Source organism: Diceros bicornis, chromosome 10 (genome assembly GCF_020826845.1).
Source record: "Diceros bicornis minor isolate mBicDic1 chromosome 10, mDicBic1.mat.cur, whole genome shotgun sequence".
Taxonomy (NCBI): Eukaryota; Metazoa; Chordata; class Mammalia; order Perissodactyla; family Rhinocerotidae; genus Diceros; species Diceros bicornis.
In genome coordinates, this window is record NC_080749.1 from 53,008,677 (window position 1) to 53,028,820 (window position 20,144).

Here is a 20,144-nt window from a genome sequence, read left to right on the forward strand (position 1 = left end):
ATCATTAATTTTCAAGAGGGCTATGTTCATTTTTTTATATATATGTATACATGTACACAAGAGTAGAAAACTATGAATTCCAGTAAATCATCTCCAGATTCCATAGTAAAGAGATAATTGATATTGTTGATTAATTGGTGCTGTTGGCAGTGAAAAACAGCACTTCTAAACATAGGGTTTTTAAAAAGAATGCTAGTGTCCAAGAATGAAACAGAATGAACTCTGAGCAGGCATGATGATAATGAAAGAATAAAGAGAATAAGAAGTATCACAGAAAAATGTGTGAAAATGTGAAAGCTATATGAACATATACACTCAACTTCATTAGCTGGCCAAGACAGTCTAAGATTAGTCCGCTCTGGGAGTAGGAAAAGATATATAGACATTACCGAATATGATATCAAAACATGTCTGAATCACTGTTTCTAAATGCCGAAAATTTCTTTTGTGCCTGGTGGTGATTTATGAGTAAATATAAAAAGCCATGAAAAGTGATATTTCTCTAATTTTGCAGATTAAAAAGTTGTATTTCATTAAGTTTTTAGTTCACTTTCTCAATCATTTGTTATCTTTAAAATTTAGGTGACAGTTACTTAATTGGATAATCCATGCCTCTTGTTCCTTTTTTCCATTCTTGATCAGTTTCTCTCTCAGCCTTTTGGAATTTTATTGGAATTTTACTTTATATGTCTGCAGATGCCTTTAAAAAATATAATCTCATATGTTGTGCAGTGTATTTTTAGTACTGGTGGTATTTTGAGGTAAAATTTTATTTGATTTTAGACTAAAATGACATCCTCAATAAGGAGCTCTATGTCATTGATAACAGCTAGAGCTCTCATAATGTAAAGGCTATGGACAGAACATTCCTTGGAGAGCATCTCATAAGAACCGCTTCTGGTTTAACAAAGCCTAAGTTTGTTGCTGTTCATTGCTTAGTACAAAGTAAATCTTCACTGTGGCCTCTTCTTTTCTTTGCATGCACACAATCTTGTTAAATCCCAAGATCTTTCTTTATATATATATATATATATATATATATATTTTTTTTTTTTTTTTTTTTTTTTAATAGAAGACCCTCATCAGTGGAGAGGGCTTTGTTTTTTGTTTTTTGTTTTTTTTGTGAGGAAGATCAGCCCTGAGCTAACATCCATGCTAATCCTCCTCTTTTTGCTGAGGAAGACCCGCTCTGAGCTAACATCTATTGCCAATCCTCCTCCTTTTTTTTTCCCCAAAGCCCCAGTAGATAGTTGTATATCATAGTTGCACATCCTTCTAGTTGCTGTATGTGGGACTCGGCCTTAGCATGGCCGGAGAAGCTGTGCGTCGGTGCACGCCCGGGGGGCCGCCAGTAGCGGAGCGCGCGCACGGAACTGCTAAGCCACTGGGCCGGCCCCTCTTTATATTTTTAAAATGAAGGATTTCTCTAGTTTGTTTTTTTGGTGAAGAGGATTGTCCAAAAATAATTCATCTGCTTATTTTTGTTGATAAATTGTATAGGCAAGTACAGTATAGAAATCATTTGTTGTGTTTAAAATATTACAGCAGTTTTAGTGTTGTACATTATAACTTATGTATAATATAAGTGAGAAAAAATATGTTTGATAAAAATGGTAGCACTGAATGTATTATGCTTAACTTTTTATCAGGGACTATGCACATCATACAGTACTGTACATAATTATCATATATATTGCTAACCTACGAGAATGCCAGTGTGATAAAGAACCTTTTGTTCTAGTAATGACTAGATTTGGCTTAAGTGGAAAAGATCCCATGTAAGTTATTTACAGTAGACAAGGCTAAAACACAACTGAATATTTATTTAGGATCGATATTCTCCAAAAGTTTAGTTAGTGTAGGTAAATCCTTTGAGCATAAAATATTTTTCCTGGGAAAAATCTATTTTTTCTAGAGACAGAATCTTTAATTGCTTTCTTAAGCAGATGACATGTAAGCCCAGGGCGGTGCTTAACCCATAAATTACATAAAGGTCACATTTTGGAAACTTAAGCTATTTTGTATCCCAGTGGAATAGTCTTTAGTTTTCTTACCGAAAGGCTTATGTGTTGACTCATTTCCTTTGCCAATATGACAATTTCCTGCACACATTTAATGCTTTGGGCAAGATTATAAGATGTTTTTACTAATGTTTTTTTCATTAGGAAACTTAAAATTTTGACGATTTTTAAAGCTTAACTTGTTTTCGTCCAAAAATAATGTATTATTTGGGTTGTTGGATGCTTTCGCTGTTCTTACCCATTATTATGCAACATTATTTTCTCATAACCTGAAAATACTATCTTTTAACTATTCTGGTTTGTATCTTTGCATCTTTAACCATATTATGCTTAGTGCATGCACTAGAGCATTGAGTGATGATACCTGGTGTTTTTTTTGTACTAACCAGAAAATGTGGTTTTTGATTGTGAACAGTACTTTAGCTTTAGCCATTCGTAGAATGTATTTGCTTGACTAACTTATGGCCTTTTTTGCTAATGCTTCATGGTTGTCCTACAACCGTTTAGGACGCTGCATTGGGATACAGATCCATCAGTTCTTCAGCTTCACTCAGATTCCGATTTGGGGTATTGAATAGATTTATTACCTTCCCTCTTTTATAATTAATTTGATTCTTTGTGAAACTGTCCTGATTTTATTTTGCTTAAATTTCTAATATGTAGTATATAGTTGGGAAAAGAGTTATATTTTACTGTGGCACCTCATTTATCCTCTATCGTTAGTAAAAGAAATATTCTGTGTATCTGATTTTCTGGGTAACCTGTCTACCCAAGTGTCCAAATTCCTTTATTATTTCTATATTTTTGATGTAAGTTTTTCTAAGATGTATTACAAACTTCGCAGACTTTTTCTAATACATATTCTACATGATATTGAACCTTTTCTGGGTTACTTGATATGAATTAATTTATTTCCCTATATTAAAATTCGCTGATGATTTCTAAGATTTTGAGAGGAACAGAGCTGTTGGTCTCTCCACTATGGCCTCAGATTGCTGTTGATTTATTCATTAATTCATTTATTCACTCATTTATTTATTCTAGTCTCCAGTGCACATTATAAATGTTTGCTGCTGCTATTGTGCTTGACTCAGCTCTTTTCCCTTGATAATTTGCAGCTTCTAAAACATATGATCAGTACCTTTTGAAATTATGTCTAAAGTAAGAGTAAATAAGCCTTGAGTTAGAGCATATAGGAAAAGTATATGAGCTTCTTGTACGTTAACTGGAAGGCCTCTCTGTTGGCTGCCCTGAGGCTCCTCCCACCCCTAGTTGCTTCCTTATTCTCAGTAAAAGTGGCTTTTGGATAAGTGAGGTGTTACTTCTCTACCCCTACCCCTAAATCTTCGAATGTTTTTTTTGTTTGTTCTAATATTGTGATTTTTATCTATTATACCTTATATGCACTCAAATTAGTAACTTGTTCCTAATGTTGGCTTGACCTTTTTTTTCCAGATATGTGAGTGATTTGCTTTTCTTATGATTTACATCTTAAAAATCAGAAAATAAAGTTTTTTATTTCAAATTTTACTCTTAGAATACTAGATTACTTCATATGTACTTAAGTTTTCTCATTTAATTCTTTGATTATGCTTTTTTTTTTTAAGGCTAAGGTATTCTTGAAGTGGAAAACACATTAAAAATTTCTTATGGCCCACATTTGGGACCTTAGAGATAATTAATTTTTTAAACATACTAATTTTATTATACTTTTTTGTACAGGATTTTTAAAAGGATGTATATATTATATAATAAAAAATGATTATATTATCAATGATATATATATATATTTCAGATATACTGCTTGTTATTCTGGAAATACAGCAATGTCTTTATTAGATAGCCTTTAAGACAGCTTCATAATTGAGAGCTTATTTGGGAATTTGGAAGCACACTTTATTTGGTTTAGAATTTAAACATCTAATAACAAAAAAAATCCCCCAGATACCTAATAAAAGATATTTTCTTTTGGTCCATTTTCTTCAGCTACAACTTTTTTCTTCTGTTTGTCAAAAAAGAGTGTATTCCCTCTATTTAAAACAGAGTTGAGTTTAGTAGTTTTATAGTATTCAAAAGATCTTTTGCTTTAGCTTGAGTATAAAATATCTGTACTGTAGTTTGTCCATATGTGAATCAAGGACAATACTGACCCTGCAGAAGTTAGAGATTTAAAAGTTTAAAATTTCATTTTAAAATATAAATTGTATGATTCTCAATTTCTCCAAAATATAAGTAGAAAAAAAGATTTTCAACAGAAACTTATTTTTCAATCTTAAAGCTCAGGTCTCTCAATGGTGAAGGGAACTAAATATGATCTGAGTGAGAGCCATATCTGACTCTTCAAAAAAGTCCAAAATCATATCCTTGCTAAAAACAGTTCGCATTATCAACCATATTCAGCAGATCACTCTGAAATTCCTGTCCTCTTACTCTTTTATCACCCACACATTTGCTCTAAGAAACTAAATTATTTGTCTTTTTAAAGTGAAAATAAAAACCTGGAATGATTTAGAAATATCTTTTGTTTTTGCTAGCTTCTAATTCTTTTGTTAAGATAAAGCCAATTCATTGTTCATCTAAAATTTCTTGAATAAAACGAGGTTAAATTACAGTGTTGGATACACAATGTTTAATTCATACTTTTCCATAATAACATGGTTGGATGTAGTTAAAGTGTATCATTTGTTGTATTTAAAAACATTTGTATTCACTTTATTTAGACGAGGACCTATTAAACTTGGAATGGCTAAAATTACACAAGTTGACTTTCCTCCTCGAGAAATCGTCACATATACAAAGGAAACTCAGACTCCAGTTATGGCTCAACCCAAAGAAGGTGAATATCTATCCTTAATATGGTTGTCATTAAGCCCTCACATTAAATGAGTGGATTCTTTCTTGCTTTTTTTTTTCATCCTTTTTTGTTTTTTTGTTTTTTGGCATATTCCCAAATATTCTCCCGTATGGCATATTCTCCCATATTAGAGAAACATCATAAAACTAATGCTTTAGGGTTTCTGTATTTATGTATTTGTTTTTCAGAGTTTTAAAACTTCTTTTAGAAGTTAAAGGTATAATCTGTATGGTTTTTAATTTTGTTGACATAAATTTAAGTCTTTCGATCTTCATTTTGTCATTGATATATACTGCTTTAGAAGCAGAAAAACAAGAATGTTCTATTTCTGTGTCATTGAGGATAATTCTTCCCTAAAAGAGAGTGTATCTCACAGTAAATGAGATCATATAAATTATTTTCTGTAGCGTATACTGTATTCTGATATGCTGTTATTGTTGTCCATATTAATGAACAAATCTAGACCTAATTCTTGAACTTTCTCTTTTATGATCTAAGAGCTCTATTATGTTGATTATATACAGCCTTTAATCTGTGTGTAATGGAAGGAAGTACACCTAGACATTATATTGAACGTGGAGTCCTTTGATCCTTAAACAAACCGGAAGGAGTTAGAATTTTTACATTGGGGACTAATTTTTTAAAATCTCATTAGATAGCTAATGATTCAAGCATAAAGTTAATATTATAACTCTTTTTTTTCCCAGTGAGGTTAATAAATTTATGTCACACATAAAAGAGGTTTACATAAGATCTGTAAAACAGATCCACAGTTTTTTATCTGAAACATTTGGAGCCACATATATATTAGTAATCAGAATTTTTCAGATTGCAGAAAAGTAGTAAAGTGTATGAACTATATGTAAACACTCCAGCAGCATCTTGGACTTTAATATTTTGGCAGCAAAAGATATGGATATTCAGACTAAGTGAGATAAGTAATTATTATAAATAGCTTTATCTCTGGTCATGCAGGAATTACCACCAAATGAGGTATGGATTTTAGAGCTGTTGATATTTTGGAATTGTGGGCCCATAATAAATTATCCGTTTATAGCAGTCTGTGAATAAGGAACATTTTTTTCTCCTTAGCCATGAAAATTTATTCCTATTTAATTATAGAATATCAACCATAAAAACTTTATCAAATGTTCAATTTATTTATTTTTAAAATTTCAGTTAAATACTACGTTTCTCCATTAAGGAAAAACCAAAGTAATATTCATTGCGGAAAGCCCAGAAAATACAGGTAAACAAAAGGAGGAAAAATCCTTGAAATCGATAGCTATTACCAAAAAAAATCTTTAAATTTTCATGTTTTATATATACCTCAGAAGAAAATTAGGATTATACCTATTTACAACTTTTTTGACTTAATAGTAGATCACCATATGCACTTTTAACAACTCTCCTTTCCCTGCCCCACTAAGGAGGGAAGTGGAAATAAATACCTTAAACTTTTCCTTTTGCTTTCATTGTTCCCAAAAGGAGTTGACATTATCATACATACAGTTACACTTTGAAAAATTTGACGAAATCAGGGTAACATTTGTGTCCAAGTATTTTTTTCTTGACCATGTAAATGTTTATTTCTATGGATACACTTTTTTCATTCCCACTGCTCCATTGATTGGTAAGATAGCTTTATTTCAAAGTTGCAAAATCCTCATCTTACCAGAAAAAAAGCCACTGATGGTAAACTTGTTTGAGATACAAGCAATTTAAGAAAAGCAAAAAGAAGAGATAAATTGTTGAACTATTAGTATGGAGAATACTAATACTGCAGGATTCCATAATTTCCAGAAAATATTATTTTATTACATAGCATATTAATTCAAGTATTATAATGTCTGTCTTTTTGGAGCTACATTATTAGATATGTTAACTCAGAAAGTGAGCAAAATAGCCAAGATGAGGGCACAGTGACTCTTTTAAAAAACAAATGAGGCTTTTTTTCTTCATCTGTTAATTTGGAGATTTATTTTTAGTTATACCATCACACTTAGGAAATGCATTTTGGATTGTTTGAAGTGTAAAGTGTTCTGAAGCTATTTGGGGTAATTAATGCCTATTATAATATATTTATAATTATATTCGGTTAAAGTGAAGACTTCCTTTTTTTTTTTTTTAATGAGGAAGATTAGCCCTGAGCTGACATCCGATGCCAATCCTCCTCTTTTTGCTGAGGAAGATTGGCCCTGAACTAATATCCGTGCCCATCTTCCTCTATTTTATATGGGACTCCGGCACAGCATGGCTTGACAAGCAGTGCGTTGCTGCACACCCGGGATCCGAACTGCAAACCCCGGGCCGCCGATGCGGAGAACACCCCTAACCACTATGCCACCAGGCTGGCCCAAGACTTCCATGTTTTTTTAAATAATTTTTCTAATTATTGTAGTATTATATCATAGAGAATTTAGAAAATACAGAAAGGGTATAAAGAGGAAATGTCTATGGTACCACAATGTAATAGCCATTGTTAATATTTTGTTTCCAGTCAGTTTTTAATATTTAAAAAAAAATCCTCTATATATGTATTATGTGTATATATATATATATATATACACACATGCACATGGTTTTATATCCTACTTGAAATTTACTTTTTTTTTTTGGTGAGGAAGATCAACCCTCAGCTAACATCTGTTGCCAATCCTCCTCTTTTTGCTGAGGAAGATTGGCCCTGGGTTAACATCTGTGTGCATCTTCCTCTACTTTCTTTTTTTTTATATGTGGGATGCCTGCCACAACATGGCTTGATAAGCGGTGTGTAGGTCTGCGCCCGGGATCCCAACCTGCGAACCCCAGGCCACCAAAGCGGGATGTGTGAACTTAACCACTATGCCACTGGGCTGGCCCCAAATTTGCATTTTTTAATTGCTTATTTTTGAGATGCATATAGATTTTAAAATATGTACATGTAACTTATTGCCTTTGCACTAATTTGAATGTATAGCTGCATAATGTAAGACTGGCATTTTTCAAAAAATTCTTTTTCCTGTTTTTATTTTGCAAGTAATTAAAAAAATTAAAAAGATCATGATTTGTTAGATAAGCTGGTGATCCAGAAGCACAAGAATAAACTATATTCTTTTCAGTTTGAAATTATTTGGGGCAAGACTTTTAGCATCATCATACTTTAGCTTCTTTGCCAGATTTTCTGAGAGTATAGGGTAGGGACTGTTCTTCTTGCTGAATGCCTGTTCTGAATAGTGCCTGGCATGTGGTAAGTACTCAATAAATATTTAGTGAAGGAATTAATCTCGTTTACCTACTCAGGAGAATGATTTTGCTTACTTGGGATGTTTATTTTCATGTGTTTACTCTGGATGTAACTACTGGGAAAAGAGGTTATTTTTAAGTGTTAATGCTACAGTGTAACTATTGGTGAAATTGAGTGAAACAGTATGATTAGTCTCAGTTCTTGGTTTTAATATGATTTTATCATATTCTAGTTATTATTTGCTCTTAGATCCATAAATGAAATCATTATAGCTTCTCCTTTATAGCCTTCTTGAATTTCATGATGACATACTGTGTAGACACAAACATGCTGTTGTTTTGTGTTCTGTGTATCCCTCTGAATGCTATGAACAAAATTGAACCTGTTAGCATCTTTCAGATATATTATTTTAGCTATTCATTTGTAACAGTTCTTCGAACTTCATGTTTAAATTAATGACTGAAAATTTTAACAGTAAAGAGTGCCTACTACATATCAGGTATAATATGAGGCACTTTATCTCTGATCCTCTCACCAAAACTCTGCGAGTTAGGTATGTTTTACTAGCTCTGTTTACACGTGAAGAAGCTGAAGCTGAAAGATAGAGTTTATCAAGGGTCCTGTAACTAGTAGCCAGGATTCTAAACCAAGTCTGATTCTAAGGTGTGCTTTCTCTCTCCTGCTACCACTAAAGCAGCACTTTCATGCTTTTTGATAGTAACCTATGGTAAGAAATTCAATTTATATTACAATCCAGTGCAAACTTGGATACAGGTATATAACTGAAACAAGTTTTATGAAATAGCGCCTTCCCTTCTCTTACTATATTTCATTGCTTTAAATGTTGACCATGACACACTAAATTTGTTGGTTTAGATCTGTGGTTTGAAAAACACTTCATTAAAGTGTAGCATGGTTTGGTTAACTTATTTGTTGGTATATCTGCATCAGGATAATACTGTTTTATAGTGATTGTCTAAGAGTAATGAATAAACAGCTTTGATCTTCCATGGTGTTAAATAGAATTTTCCTTATCTTCACTGATGGAAGGTGAAAGTGACAAGATGGGTGAACTGAGCCCAGTTTCTAATGGTATGTCTGCGTCAGCACCACTGCTTTTAAAATTTTCCTGTGTGGATTAGACTTAGATGTTAATTTTATAAAGGTCCGTGTTTATTCATTTGCAATCTAACAAGTGTTCACTGATTCTATAGGTTTATTGAGTATATGCTATATACAAAGGTACTAGATTATGCTTGCTTTGTTTTTTTTTAATTTCAGGCTGAGGTATATAAATGAAGGAGAATGAGAGATGTATCCCAATACCATGGAGCCATCTTTAGTTTTGGGAACTATTTATAAAAATGAGATCATTTCCTTTCTATACCATTACAATTATTTTCATCTCTAGGGCTCTTACCTTTTCTTTTCCCAATTTGTGGAAGTTTTACAAAGAGGGAAAGAAAAAACCCTGAAATTAAGATTTTATAATGAAAACACTTTATGCTTAACTGTACTGGTACTTATCCATTGCTTTAATACAGTGGTTCTCAAACTTAGCCCGGTTGGTTCCCATTTAAGAATTATGTAACAAATTCCAAAACTCACCATGAGACAAAATTGCCAAAATCACAATTTGAGTGTGACAGACAGTAAATTAAACTTGGGTAGGCGGTGTAATCAGTGCAGAAGTAATGTGAGTTACCAAATTGAAGATAAAAATTGGTCTTATACTTAACTCTGGTCTTTCTTGCATTTTTTTTTAAATGGCTGACTCTGTTCTTTTAAGAAGCAGTAGTTTTTATTCTGCCTTATTTTTCTTGTCCCCAGTTCTAGCCATCTTCTCGCTTTCAAGTTTACTCTGTAAGTTGGTTGTACTGGGTCTGAACTGAGGTGCTTTGCTGTCTTAAAGCACCTACTGTGAATGAAATTGACTAGGAACACGTGCCCTCAGTCAATTTTGCTCTCTGCAGGTAAAAAGCTTCTCATGGCAGGAGTGTGGTGCCTGCAGATATACTCCTGGAAAAGTTACTTTCTTCCCTTACCTTTTAAAAGTTTTTAACTCTTGAAAATGGCATTATTTTTTCTTGTCCACCTCTTCAGTATGGATTTTTTGGTTGTTGCTATTTTTAGAAACATTTTTTAAGGGAAAGAAATCCTAAAGGTTATCCAATCTAATCAGCTTGTTTACACCTGAGGAAACTGAGGCCCAGGGAAGTTAATTGATGAGCCTATGGTCACAGTGTGGGAGCGTATCAAGGCTACAACCAGAACCTGGCTTTTGATTTCCAGGGAAGTGCTCTTTTTCTTATACCATTCCACTTTCTTATCTGTGTGGTATTTTGTAATTATTTTTGGTATTGGTTTAGTAGCCAGATATTTTTCCTCAGGTAGATGTTCACTAGCATTTATAAATGCGTAGAAAAGTATTATATGTAAATAGCTCTTTAATTTTTTACTGCGTGTTCTTAACATCTGGAATCCACACTTCCCAAGTAGACTAAATTTGTGGGCCTTCTGGTTAATATTACCCATGTCTAAAATGGATTTTTTAAAAAATTCTGGAATGAATAACACATTTAATAAATTAGTTTTAACCCTCAGAGAGTCTGTGAGCATATAAATATAATTGAAAATTGAAGCATTTGTTCTTAATCTTGATTGAAAGACTTTAATCAGCATATCTGAAATTATGGCCTCAGAAAAATGTAATATTTATGAGATCACAGATAACAGGATCTATGTAAATGATGCCAATACTGCCTAAATAAAATCTGAATTTTATATAAAAAAAGAATGTAGAGAGACAAATTCTGTGTTAAAGTAAATGGTATAATTAAAGTATCACTCTTTTCTTGTTTGTCCCTAAATTAGCATTAGATCTGTATTCAGAATGTTTCCTAATTAAAAAATCTGCTATGTGTTTTCCCATGTTGAAGATCTGAATTATTAAGGAAATCAAGTGACCTTGCATCTTATTCTAGATGTTTAAAAAAATAAAAGGAATGGTTTCCGTTGATAATTCATGAAGCTTCCCAATGTAAATTCTCTTAATATCGATTTTAAATATGTATATTTAAAGAAGATGAAATTATGGACAAATGGATTGAAATGAAGTGATTCAAAATGATGTTGATCCAGAAAAGATTATTTTGAAAATATTAAAAGAAAATCATTCATGTCTAACCTGTATTTTTAAACTAATATTAGGGCATTTCCTTCTAATATTCTTGTTTTATGGAAGATGTCTGTGAACTTATTCATAAGTTGAATTTTTGTAAATTAAATCATATTTTTATATGCAACAAATTTCCTAATTTTTAGAACTCAGTGGCAACTTTCTTTGTACCGTGAATAATCAGACTACTTTGTAAATTAGGAATTCTTCATAGGATATTAAACTGTCTTAAAAAAGGGTACACCAGTATAAGGAAACTACATAATAAATTTATAGGCAACAAATGTATTTCCTAAACAAGATTAATAATGTACTAATGATGGGATTTGTTTTTCACTTAATATTGAGAATCGTGATAAGTGATAGATTAAAAACATATCAGTGTTGGGGCCAGCCCGGCGACTCGCTGCTTGTCAAGCCATGCTGTGGCGGCATCCCATATAAAGTAGAGAAAATGGGCACGGATATTAGCCCACAGCCAATCTTCCTCAGCAAAAAGAGGAGGATTGGCAACAGATGTTAGCTCAGGGCTAATCTTCAAAAAAAAAAAAAAAGTATCAGTGTTTAGTGAGGATTTTGTAGGATCTTGTGTGTTACCTGTTAAATGTGTTGTAATATTTTAAAATAATTCAAAGCGTACTTTGTGGCTTATTCTTAGCTTAGATGTGTCTTAAATGTAGTATGACATACAGATGAGAAAACTTGCTTTGAAGATTCCTTCCTTCAACTTAACAAAAGCCACCCATTTCACAGATGATTTAACTTTGATTAACCTATTCCATTGTAACAGATTATTCTGACGACTGGAATTTCATTCTTTGGTGTTATTTCAAGGTGCAGCTTAATTTATAGAACAGCTTTTCTTTCCATCTCACCAAAATACATCACAATTTTGATGTTAACTCAAAGTAAAAATTCAATGGTTCATTAAACCTAGTCTTAGCATTCATTGACAAGAGATTTGTCATTTTAAAAGTAACTGCTACTTTTATGCATTCTTTACTGCTCACGTTATAGCCTTAGATTCCCTGTCAGAGAAAGCGTGGAGTTAACCACTTAGCATATTGCAATGAATATTCATCAATAAATGGATGTGACACAGCAGTCCCATTTTTCAGTCTTCCTGCTCTGTTGCAATCTTTTTCAGTTTTAAATAAATTATAGCTTATCATGTAATAGGGACTAGCTTAGAAAATCTTTAGAATTGTAAACTGTATTTTTGGTCATGTTAATAGTCCTTTAGTAGCTATCATATTAGTTTTTAATAAGAGAAGTGTATTTGTTTCAGAGGAATATTCTCTAATCTGATGTTACTGATGTTAGGCATTTTTGTCAAATATTTGATAGATAATTGTTTAAGACCAGCTTTAGAGTAAAAATATTATGTTTTGCAGTTTCTGAGAACAGCAGATCATTTATTTTTATGTTCCTTGAAATTTTATCTAGCTTAATCATTTTTATGAAGCATAGGTTTAAGTTTTAAAAACTATCCATAGTTTTTAAGTCAGTGTTTAATCCATGTAGAACAAGGTATGTATATTCATTCTAAAGTAAAGTCCTGAAAACATATATTTAAATAGTTGATACTCATTATTCAACTACAACTGAAATTATATGGGCAAATAAGTCAGGGCAAATGCCATATAGTAGGCAGATATAGATCACTGTCTAACATACTTCATCTACATTTTAAATTTGAAAAGGAAAAGAGTGTCTATAAACAAGATCTTTTCTGTTAAATATGTAGATTATGAGGTCACTTAGCACTAAAGTACTGACCATATGCATTATGACAGGACGTTGACACCTGTCACTGGAAATGGTACTTAGAACCCGTATAATGCAACAAACTTGAGGGAGGAGAATATGATGTGTGTAGGAGGCTGTAATTTATAATTCACAATGTTAAGAATGACCTGTCCAGGGTGACTCAAAATCCCTACCTTTGATTTTAGGATTTACAAGTGAACCCTACTAGTAAACAAAATTGATTAGGATAACTGATAGTATTAGCATAATATAGGAAAATATATATATTCTCAGACTTAATTTTTAAGTAAAGTAAATATCCTGTTATTCTAAAAGTCAACTTTTAAGTTAAATGTAATTAAATTATTTTATTACATTACACCTGCAAGTGACTTTATGGTAGAATTTCATCCTAATGCTTGAGCAGTATCATAGAATTGTTACCAGTTATACTGTTTTCAGATTAATAATCCGTTGTATATGAGAATTCATCTAAAAAGGAGTACCTGCTTTCTGTTTCTCTGTGTGATTATTTTGCCCAAAAAAACCTTTCATTTTTTTTAAAGTAGCACAAAAGCTGTAATTGGCATGCTTTGTAAGGAAGTGTCAATGTGCAAGAGAGTGGCGATCGCTAAGAATTCTTTTACGTGTTCTTTCCCCTTTGCACCACCGCCTCCTCAGCGGGGTCACTGAGATCACTAGCTTTTCTTGAAATGGCCATTTTCACTGGCAGGTGCATTATACCCTGTATTTTCAGATTGTTTTTCCATTCTGAATGTTTGGCAGGTTGATTGCTCTGGCTGCATTGACGGAGAAAGGGCTGACAAATGCGGTTGGGCTGGCTGAAAAGACAGTGATTACTGTTTTCCTTTGTGGCTGATTGAGGCCCTTGAAAGGAAAAATTTTAACCTTCACCATTTGGTTCAAAAGTATGAGCATATATTGAAATCATTCGTGCCATTTATCCTAGTTCTGTAAACTTGTCAGAACATAAAAATCATTCAATTTCACGTAATATAGGATTGGCATATGTCATTATCATTTTGATTAAGTTGGAGGTTGTATCATTGTGTGCATTATACAGTGTGATTTAAAGCTTTCTTTCCTACAGGTACAGTTATTTTTATTGCTTATACTATAGAGTTAGAAAGATTTTCATAGCTCTCCAAACCTAACACTATGTGTGTGGTTTGGCAGCTGGTGTGGCCTACAAGCTGCATTTTGTTTGCAGGGTAAAGGCTTATCTGTAGGCCTCCTAGAGTGCTGGTAATTACACAGGCTCGCCATTGGGGAGCGACAGGATTGGAAGCAGTCAAGCGGAAGAATGTTATGCCATCCCATTGCCACCTTATAGCAGAAAGACACAATCCCAGCAGTGCCATCTGGTTGTTGCTATCTAGTCAGCTGGCCTGGCTGCTGGGACCATGACTTGGCAGCTGGTTCTCATCCTTGACCATTCTTTTGTGTATGTTGTATGTATGTGTGTTTTAGATAATTCTGAACATTGGTCAGGGCAATGACTATAACTAACAAGTAGAGTCCCCTTACTGAATAGGCTCTCATTACTTGAGATGCACTCTGCTGCAGCTGCCTGCTGCCATTCCCTTATAGACAAATGACACATTTTTTTAGGCAATAAAAATAAGCATTTTCTTCATAAAAATCCATCTCAGTATGTAGTGAAAGAGAAGGTAGGCAGAGTTGTATGTTCTATAACATTTTAAAATAAGTGATTTTGTTATTTCCTGGTTTGGGGATATAAGAGGAGATTTAGTAATAAAAAAACTTACTATAAACATTGTATGTTATCTCAATATATATTTTTATTCAAGTTAAGAAAACATTTTAAGTGCTTATTGCCACATCAGATAACAATAGATAATAAGACGTGCATTTAAAATGACAGAATAGAAAATGTGGTCTCATAGCTATTATCTTTAAAATCTGTCTCTCAAATAGCAAGCTGAGAGTTAATGTAAGCCGTCTTTATGCCATATGAAGACCCATTAAACACTGATGGTTTCAGATCACAAGTAAGCAGCCAGCTCTGTAGGCTATTTTAGACATTTGATTTTCTTCATTCTGCAGCGTTAATGTGTCAGCATGCTACATAAAACTGTGCAGGAGTTGCATGTTGTTCTATCTGTAGTGATAAATGCTTGCAAGCTTTTAGAGATTTCCATGGGGAATTCATCCTAGTTGCTTATATATCTTATTTTAGTTTATATAGCTACAGAATTTGGTATGACTATTAATGTGGTACCACAGGGTGTGTATAAAAACTAAGAGATTACACTTAATTCTTTCTTTAAAGTTGTGTTGATAAGATTCATATTATTTGTGCTTGTTCTGTCTTATTAGTGGCTTACTTCTGCTTTTATCTAAAGAGTTGTGATACTTTATTACCTCAAAAGTTATCAGTTATTTTCATGAAAATAATTTTTATGTTATTGTTCTGTTTTTTCAGATGAAGAGGAAGAAGATGACGTAGTGACTCCTAAACCACCTATTGAACCTGAAGAAGAGAAAACTTTAAAGAAAGATGAAGAAAATGATAGTAAAGGTATCTTAGAGAATTTAATTTTAAAAAATTTTGTTGATTCCTATTAAGATTTCTTTTATTATTTATGTATTAAAGTAGAATAAAATACTCTTAAGTCAAAGAGGTGAATCGGGTTGAAAAAGAATGTGGGTCATTCATTGATCCAAACTGCGACAGTGAGTTGACATGATTTGACTGACATAAATCAGACTTCAGAAAAACATTTGTTTTCTAGCTCCCCCTCATGAGCTCACTGAAGAAGAAAAGCAACAAATCTTGCACTCTGAGGAATTTTTAAGTTTCTTTGACCATTCTACAAGAATTGTAGAAAGAGCTCTTTCCGAGCAGATTAACATCTTCTTTGACTACAGTGGAAGAGATTTGGAAGACAAAGAAGGGTAATGCTTAATTGCTAAGATTATGACTTCAGCATTGTTCAATTACTTTAAGATTAAGAGTGAGAAGTTGTAACACCATCTTTTTTGGGTTTGGTCTTTTTCTATAGAGAGATTCAAGCAGGTGCTAAACTGTCATTAAATCGACAATTTTTTGATGAACGTTGGTCAAAGCATCGGGTTGTTAGTTGTTTGGATTGGTCATCTCAGGTAAATTATAACGAAATTGGCTGCTGTTGACTCATTTTTGAATTATAATTAGCAGGTAGTTTTATTTTAATTATGGAAACTTTGTGTAATTAAATCAATATATATCATTTAAAATAATGGATGATGGTTCTAATGTTACCTATTCATTATGTCTCATGTACTTTGGAAGAAAGGATTGGAAACATTATTTATATTTAAAACTCAAGGTTTTATTTATGCCACAACCCAGTTTTACTAATTAAAATTGCTCACCAAATCCTTTGGATAAAATTGCAGCACATATTTTTAATAAAATGTTTTAATATTAAAACATTTTAAATGACTAACTGTACTAATTTAAAGTGTACTAACATCCCAGTGAGCTTAACTCTAGAGATTCTTTCTTGGTGAAGTGTTAGGTATTTGTATTTTCAGAGTAATTTGATAAAGACAGTTGAGGAACTAGGAATGTAAAACAGTTCTTATTATGCATAGCATTTTTTTCCACTCGATTCTCTCGAGCAGTATCCTGAGTTGCTTGTGGCTTCCTATAATAACAATGAAGATGCTCCTCATGAGCCTGACGGTGTGGCCCTTGTATGGAATATGAAATACAAAAAAACTACTCCAGAGTATGTGTTTCACTGCCAGGTAAGATGGTCTTTAACAGTCTTCCCCAAGTTTAAGAATTCATTAATGAATTTAGACAAGTGCCTTTTTTCTTTTCTTGTCAACATAATGATTTCATTGGATTGGCATTTACTAAACCACCCTGTATTTGCAAATAGATGTTAACAGAAAACTGAAGACTTCCCAGTTCAACATGATCTGCCTTTGTAGCTTTTCTGACATCTCTTATAATGTTTAATCATACCTAAAGTCCTTTGCAGTTGTGATTTTCTGTTATTGTGATTGATTGTATAAAAGGAATCTTTTATAAAATGTCTTTTTTACAGGGAGTTTCTCAGGAACTTATTTGCTGAATATACAATTAGATGGTTGGCCCACTGAATTACTTGTACATGGCCTGAGGAGTTGGAACTAGATAGTTTTAAGTAGAAACATATGTTTGAAGTAGGAAACAGATGCAGATTTTTAAAGTGGGTATAAGTGGAAGGTTAGAATTTGCAAGCCTTTTCTTGTTGCATAAGTTATAATCTTTTAATAATATCATAATTCTGAATAAACACTTAACTGAATCAAAACTAGCATATACTCTGTTGTCAGATTACTGTCAGAGACTAATGCAGAGCCAGTTATCTTTTGATTTAATACTATAATCAAATGAAATAATTTTTTGCTTTCTTTGATAAATTGCTTAAACATATTTATGTAAACAGGCATTACATTTGACTTTTAAGCAAAAACTATGCTAAAGATATATTTTTATAGTCTGAAACAAAATGAAATTTTTAAATGAATTTATTTACTTGTTTTTGTAACCTCTAATACCTTAGACTAAAGGGGAAAATGTTTTGGATATAGATTTATCTTTATAACTTCTCAGGCTTCTTCCCTTTGCACCTTAAGTATAAAAATTTCACTTATTTTTAGTCAGCTGTGATGTCTGCTACATTTGCAAAATTTCATCCAAATCTGGTTGTTGGCGGTACATATTCAGGCCAAATTGTGCTGTGGGATAACCGTAGCAATAAAAGAACTCCAGTGCAAAGAACTCCACTGTCAGCTGCTGCACACACGGTAAGTAAAGTGGTTATTTCCATTAGACTTCTGTGCTCCTTCACCATTAAATACTTAGTGTCCATCAGAGTAGTCTCAGAATGTGTTTCCTTTGATGTATGAATTCCTCATCATTTAGCAACCAAGAATGAAGGCCTTTTTCTGTGTTAGTGGAAACCTGTCTTATTAGAAACTCGTTTCTCTTCTGAGACAAGCTTTTGTTAATCAACAGAATAGCATCAAACTTCAAATTAAAAATACCCTTAAGATATGAGACTCTTTTGATATGAAACAATGCCTGTGATATTGTAAAGCACAACACTGTGATACAGTAAAAATTGTTTGATTTTTTTGGTAAAATAATCCCAGAAAACTTTCTTTAATCTCTTTCTTTAGCATCCTGTATATTGTGTAAATGTCGTTGGAACACAAAATGCTCACAATCTGATTAGCATCTCTACTGATGGAAAAATTTGTTCGTGGAGTCTGGACATGCTTTCCCATCCTCAGGTAGGTTAAACTTGGAAAACTCTGAAATTTTGAGGCAAATATTGTTATTTTTTAAGTCTATATAACCCCAGTTTATGTTTTTCATAAATATTTTATAATAGTTTTATGGTAACAGTTTATAAATCTAAACATGTGTTAAATATAGTTCGTTGTTTATATACTTTATTTTCAAACCTGCTTCATTTAGTCAAAGTAAATTTATGTGAGTAGTATAATAAAATATTTGATTACAAGTCAATTAAAACTAGAAGTTTTTCTTAAAAAATTAAAAATTACAAGTTTACAAAATAATTTCCTCAATTTTTTCTGTGTAGGATAGTATGGAATTGGTTCATAAACAGTCAAAGGCAGTGGCTGTGACATCTATGTCCTTCCCTGTCGGAGATGTCAACAACTTTGTTGTTGGGAGTGAAGAAGGTTCTGTGTACACAGCATGCCGCCATGGCAGGTAAGTCTAAACTGGAATTTGCAATTATTTAAAATTCTCCCTTGAATAATCTCATTAAAACAAATTGCCTCTTATTTAAGTAGAATTATGTCCTAGAACCACTCATTATTTGTGACCAATTATTTGAATTCAGGTATATAAAATTAAAACTTAATTTATTTTGAATCATGATGTGTTCTAGATTTTGAGGGCTGTGGTATGTTGTGCTTTTGTATGTATGCATGTGCTCACAGAGGTTTATGGTAGGCAGTAACATTCAGCAGTTACAAATACCATATGCACATGCCACATACTGATGACTAAGTTATAAATAGGATTTTCAACTGTTTTCCCATTTCGATTTATTTGGACTTTGAGCTTTAGTTCAGTCCTCCTGATAAATGTACAGTAACGTCACGTACACATTTTAAATTGACTAGTATTTCTCCTGCTGTTCAATCTGTTTTGAAATTGTCTAGCTGTACCTTATCAATTGCTTCCTTAAAAAAAAATTGAGTGTCCAGATTTCATCTCAAATACAGATCACCTTCACTTCAAAGCTTTTGATTTAAAAGTACCCCAGATTTTCTCTCTTACATGTAGTGTCCCTTTGTCTCTATTCCACCACCTCAGATATTGGACTTTTGAGTTCTGTTGTCAATAGCATGATATTTATGGTTTCAAAATGTACTTTTTAGTTCTATTATTAGTCTATCAGTAATAAACTAGTAATTAAACATTAGTAATACTATCAAATCTGAATAGAGTAACATTGAACATAAGTTGTTCTGATGTGTTATGAGCACCATGATATTTATGGTTTCAAAATGTACTTTTTAGTTCTATTATTAGTCTATCAGTAATAAACTAGTAATTAAACATTAGTAATACTATCAAATCTGAATAGAGTAACATTGAACATAAGTTGTTCTGATGTGTTATGAGCACAGAGATAAGTTTGTTGAAATTATGTCAAAGTCTGATATACAAACCTATAATAAAATGTTATTTATAAGTGATGTACTTACAAGAGATTTCCCTAACATTTTCACTTTTCTGAAACAGCAAAGCTGGAATTAGTGAGATGTTTGAGGGGCATCAAGGACCAATCACTGGCATCCATTGTCATGCAGCTGTTGGAGCAGTGGACTTCTCACATCTTTTTGTCACTTCTTCATTTGACTGGACAGTAAAACTTTGGACAACTAAGGTATCTAAAAACAGTTGTCTGCTCATTTGCTCAGGTTTCTGACACAAGGTGGTGCTCTAGTACCACATAGGAAAGACGAAAAGCTTTCTAATAGCTTAGAATGATTTACTGATAGATCAAACCTGGTAAAAAGTTACGCAGAAGTTACATAGAACATGAGTGA

General features: G+C 32.6%; 1 protein-coding gene across 5 annotated transcripts in view; it reads left to right on the forward strand.

Annotated features, from left to right (window-relative positions):
• DYNC1I2 (dynein cytoplasmic 1 intermediate chain 2) overlaps nucleotides 1–20,144 on the forward strand; it is a 52,128-nt gene that overhangs the window by 17,160 nt on the left and 14,824 nt on the right. For 3 of the 5 annotated variants that reach the window (XM_058549240.1, XM_058549242.1, XM_058549239.1), the window contains exons 5-14: nucleotides 2,529–2,588; nucleotides 4,742–4,857; nucleotides 15,496–15,591; nucleotides 15,806–15,968; nucleotides 16,076–16,175; nucleotides 16,680–16,805; nucleotides 17,709–17,855; nucleotides 18,231–18,344; nucleotides 18,659–18,792; nucleotides 19,837–19,981. In XM_058549240.1, coding sequence (XP_058405223.1) covers nucleotides 2,529–2,588; nucleotides 4,742–4,857; nucleotides 15,496–15,591; nucleotides 15,806–15,968; nucleotides 16,076–16,175; nucleotides 16,680–16,805; nucleotides 17,709–17,855; nucleotides 18,231–18,344; nucleotides 18,659–18,792; nucleotides 19,837–19,981 — 1,201 coding nt within the window. The remainder of the gene's footprint in view (nucleotides 1–2,528; nucleotides 2,589–4,741; nucleotides 4,858–15,495; nucleotides 15,592–15,805; nucleotides 15,969–16,075; nucleotides 16,176–16,679; nucleotides 16,806–17,708; nucleotides 17,856–18,230; nucleotides 18,345–18,658; nucleotides 18,793–19,836; nucleotides 19,982–20,144) is intronic. The other 2 variants (XM_058549243.1, XM_058549244.1) reach the window with 1 other exon arrangement.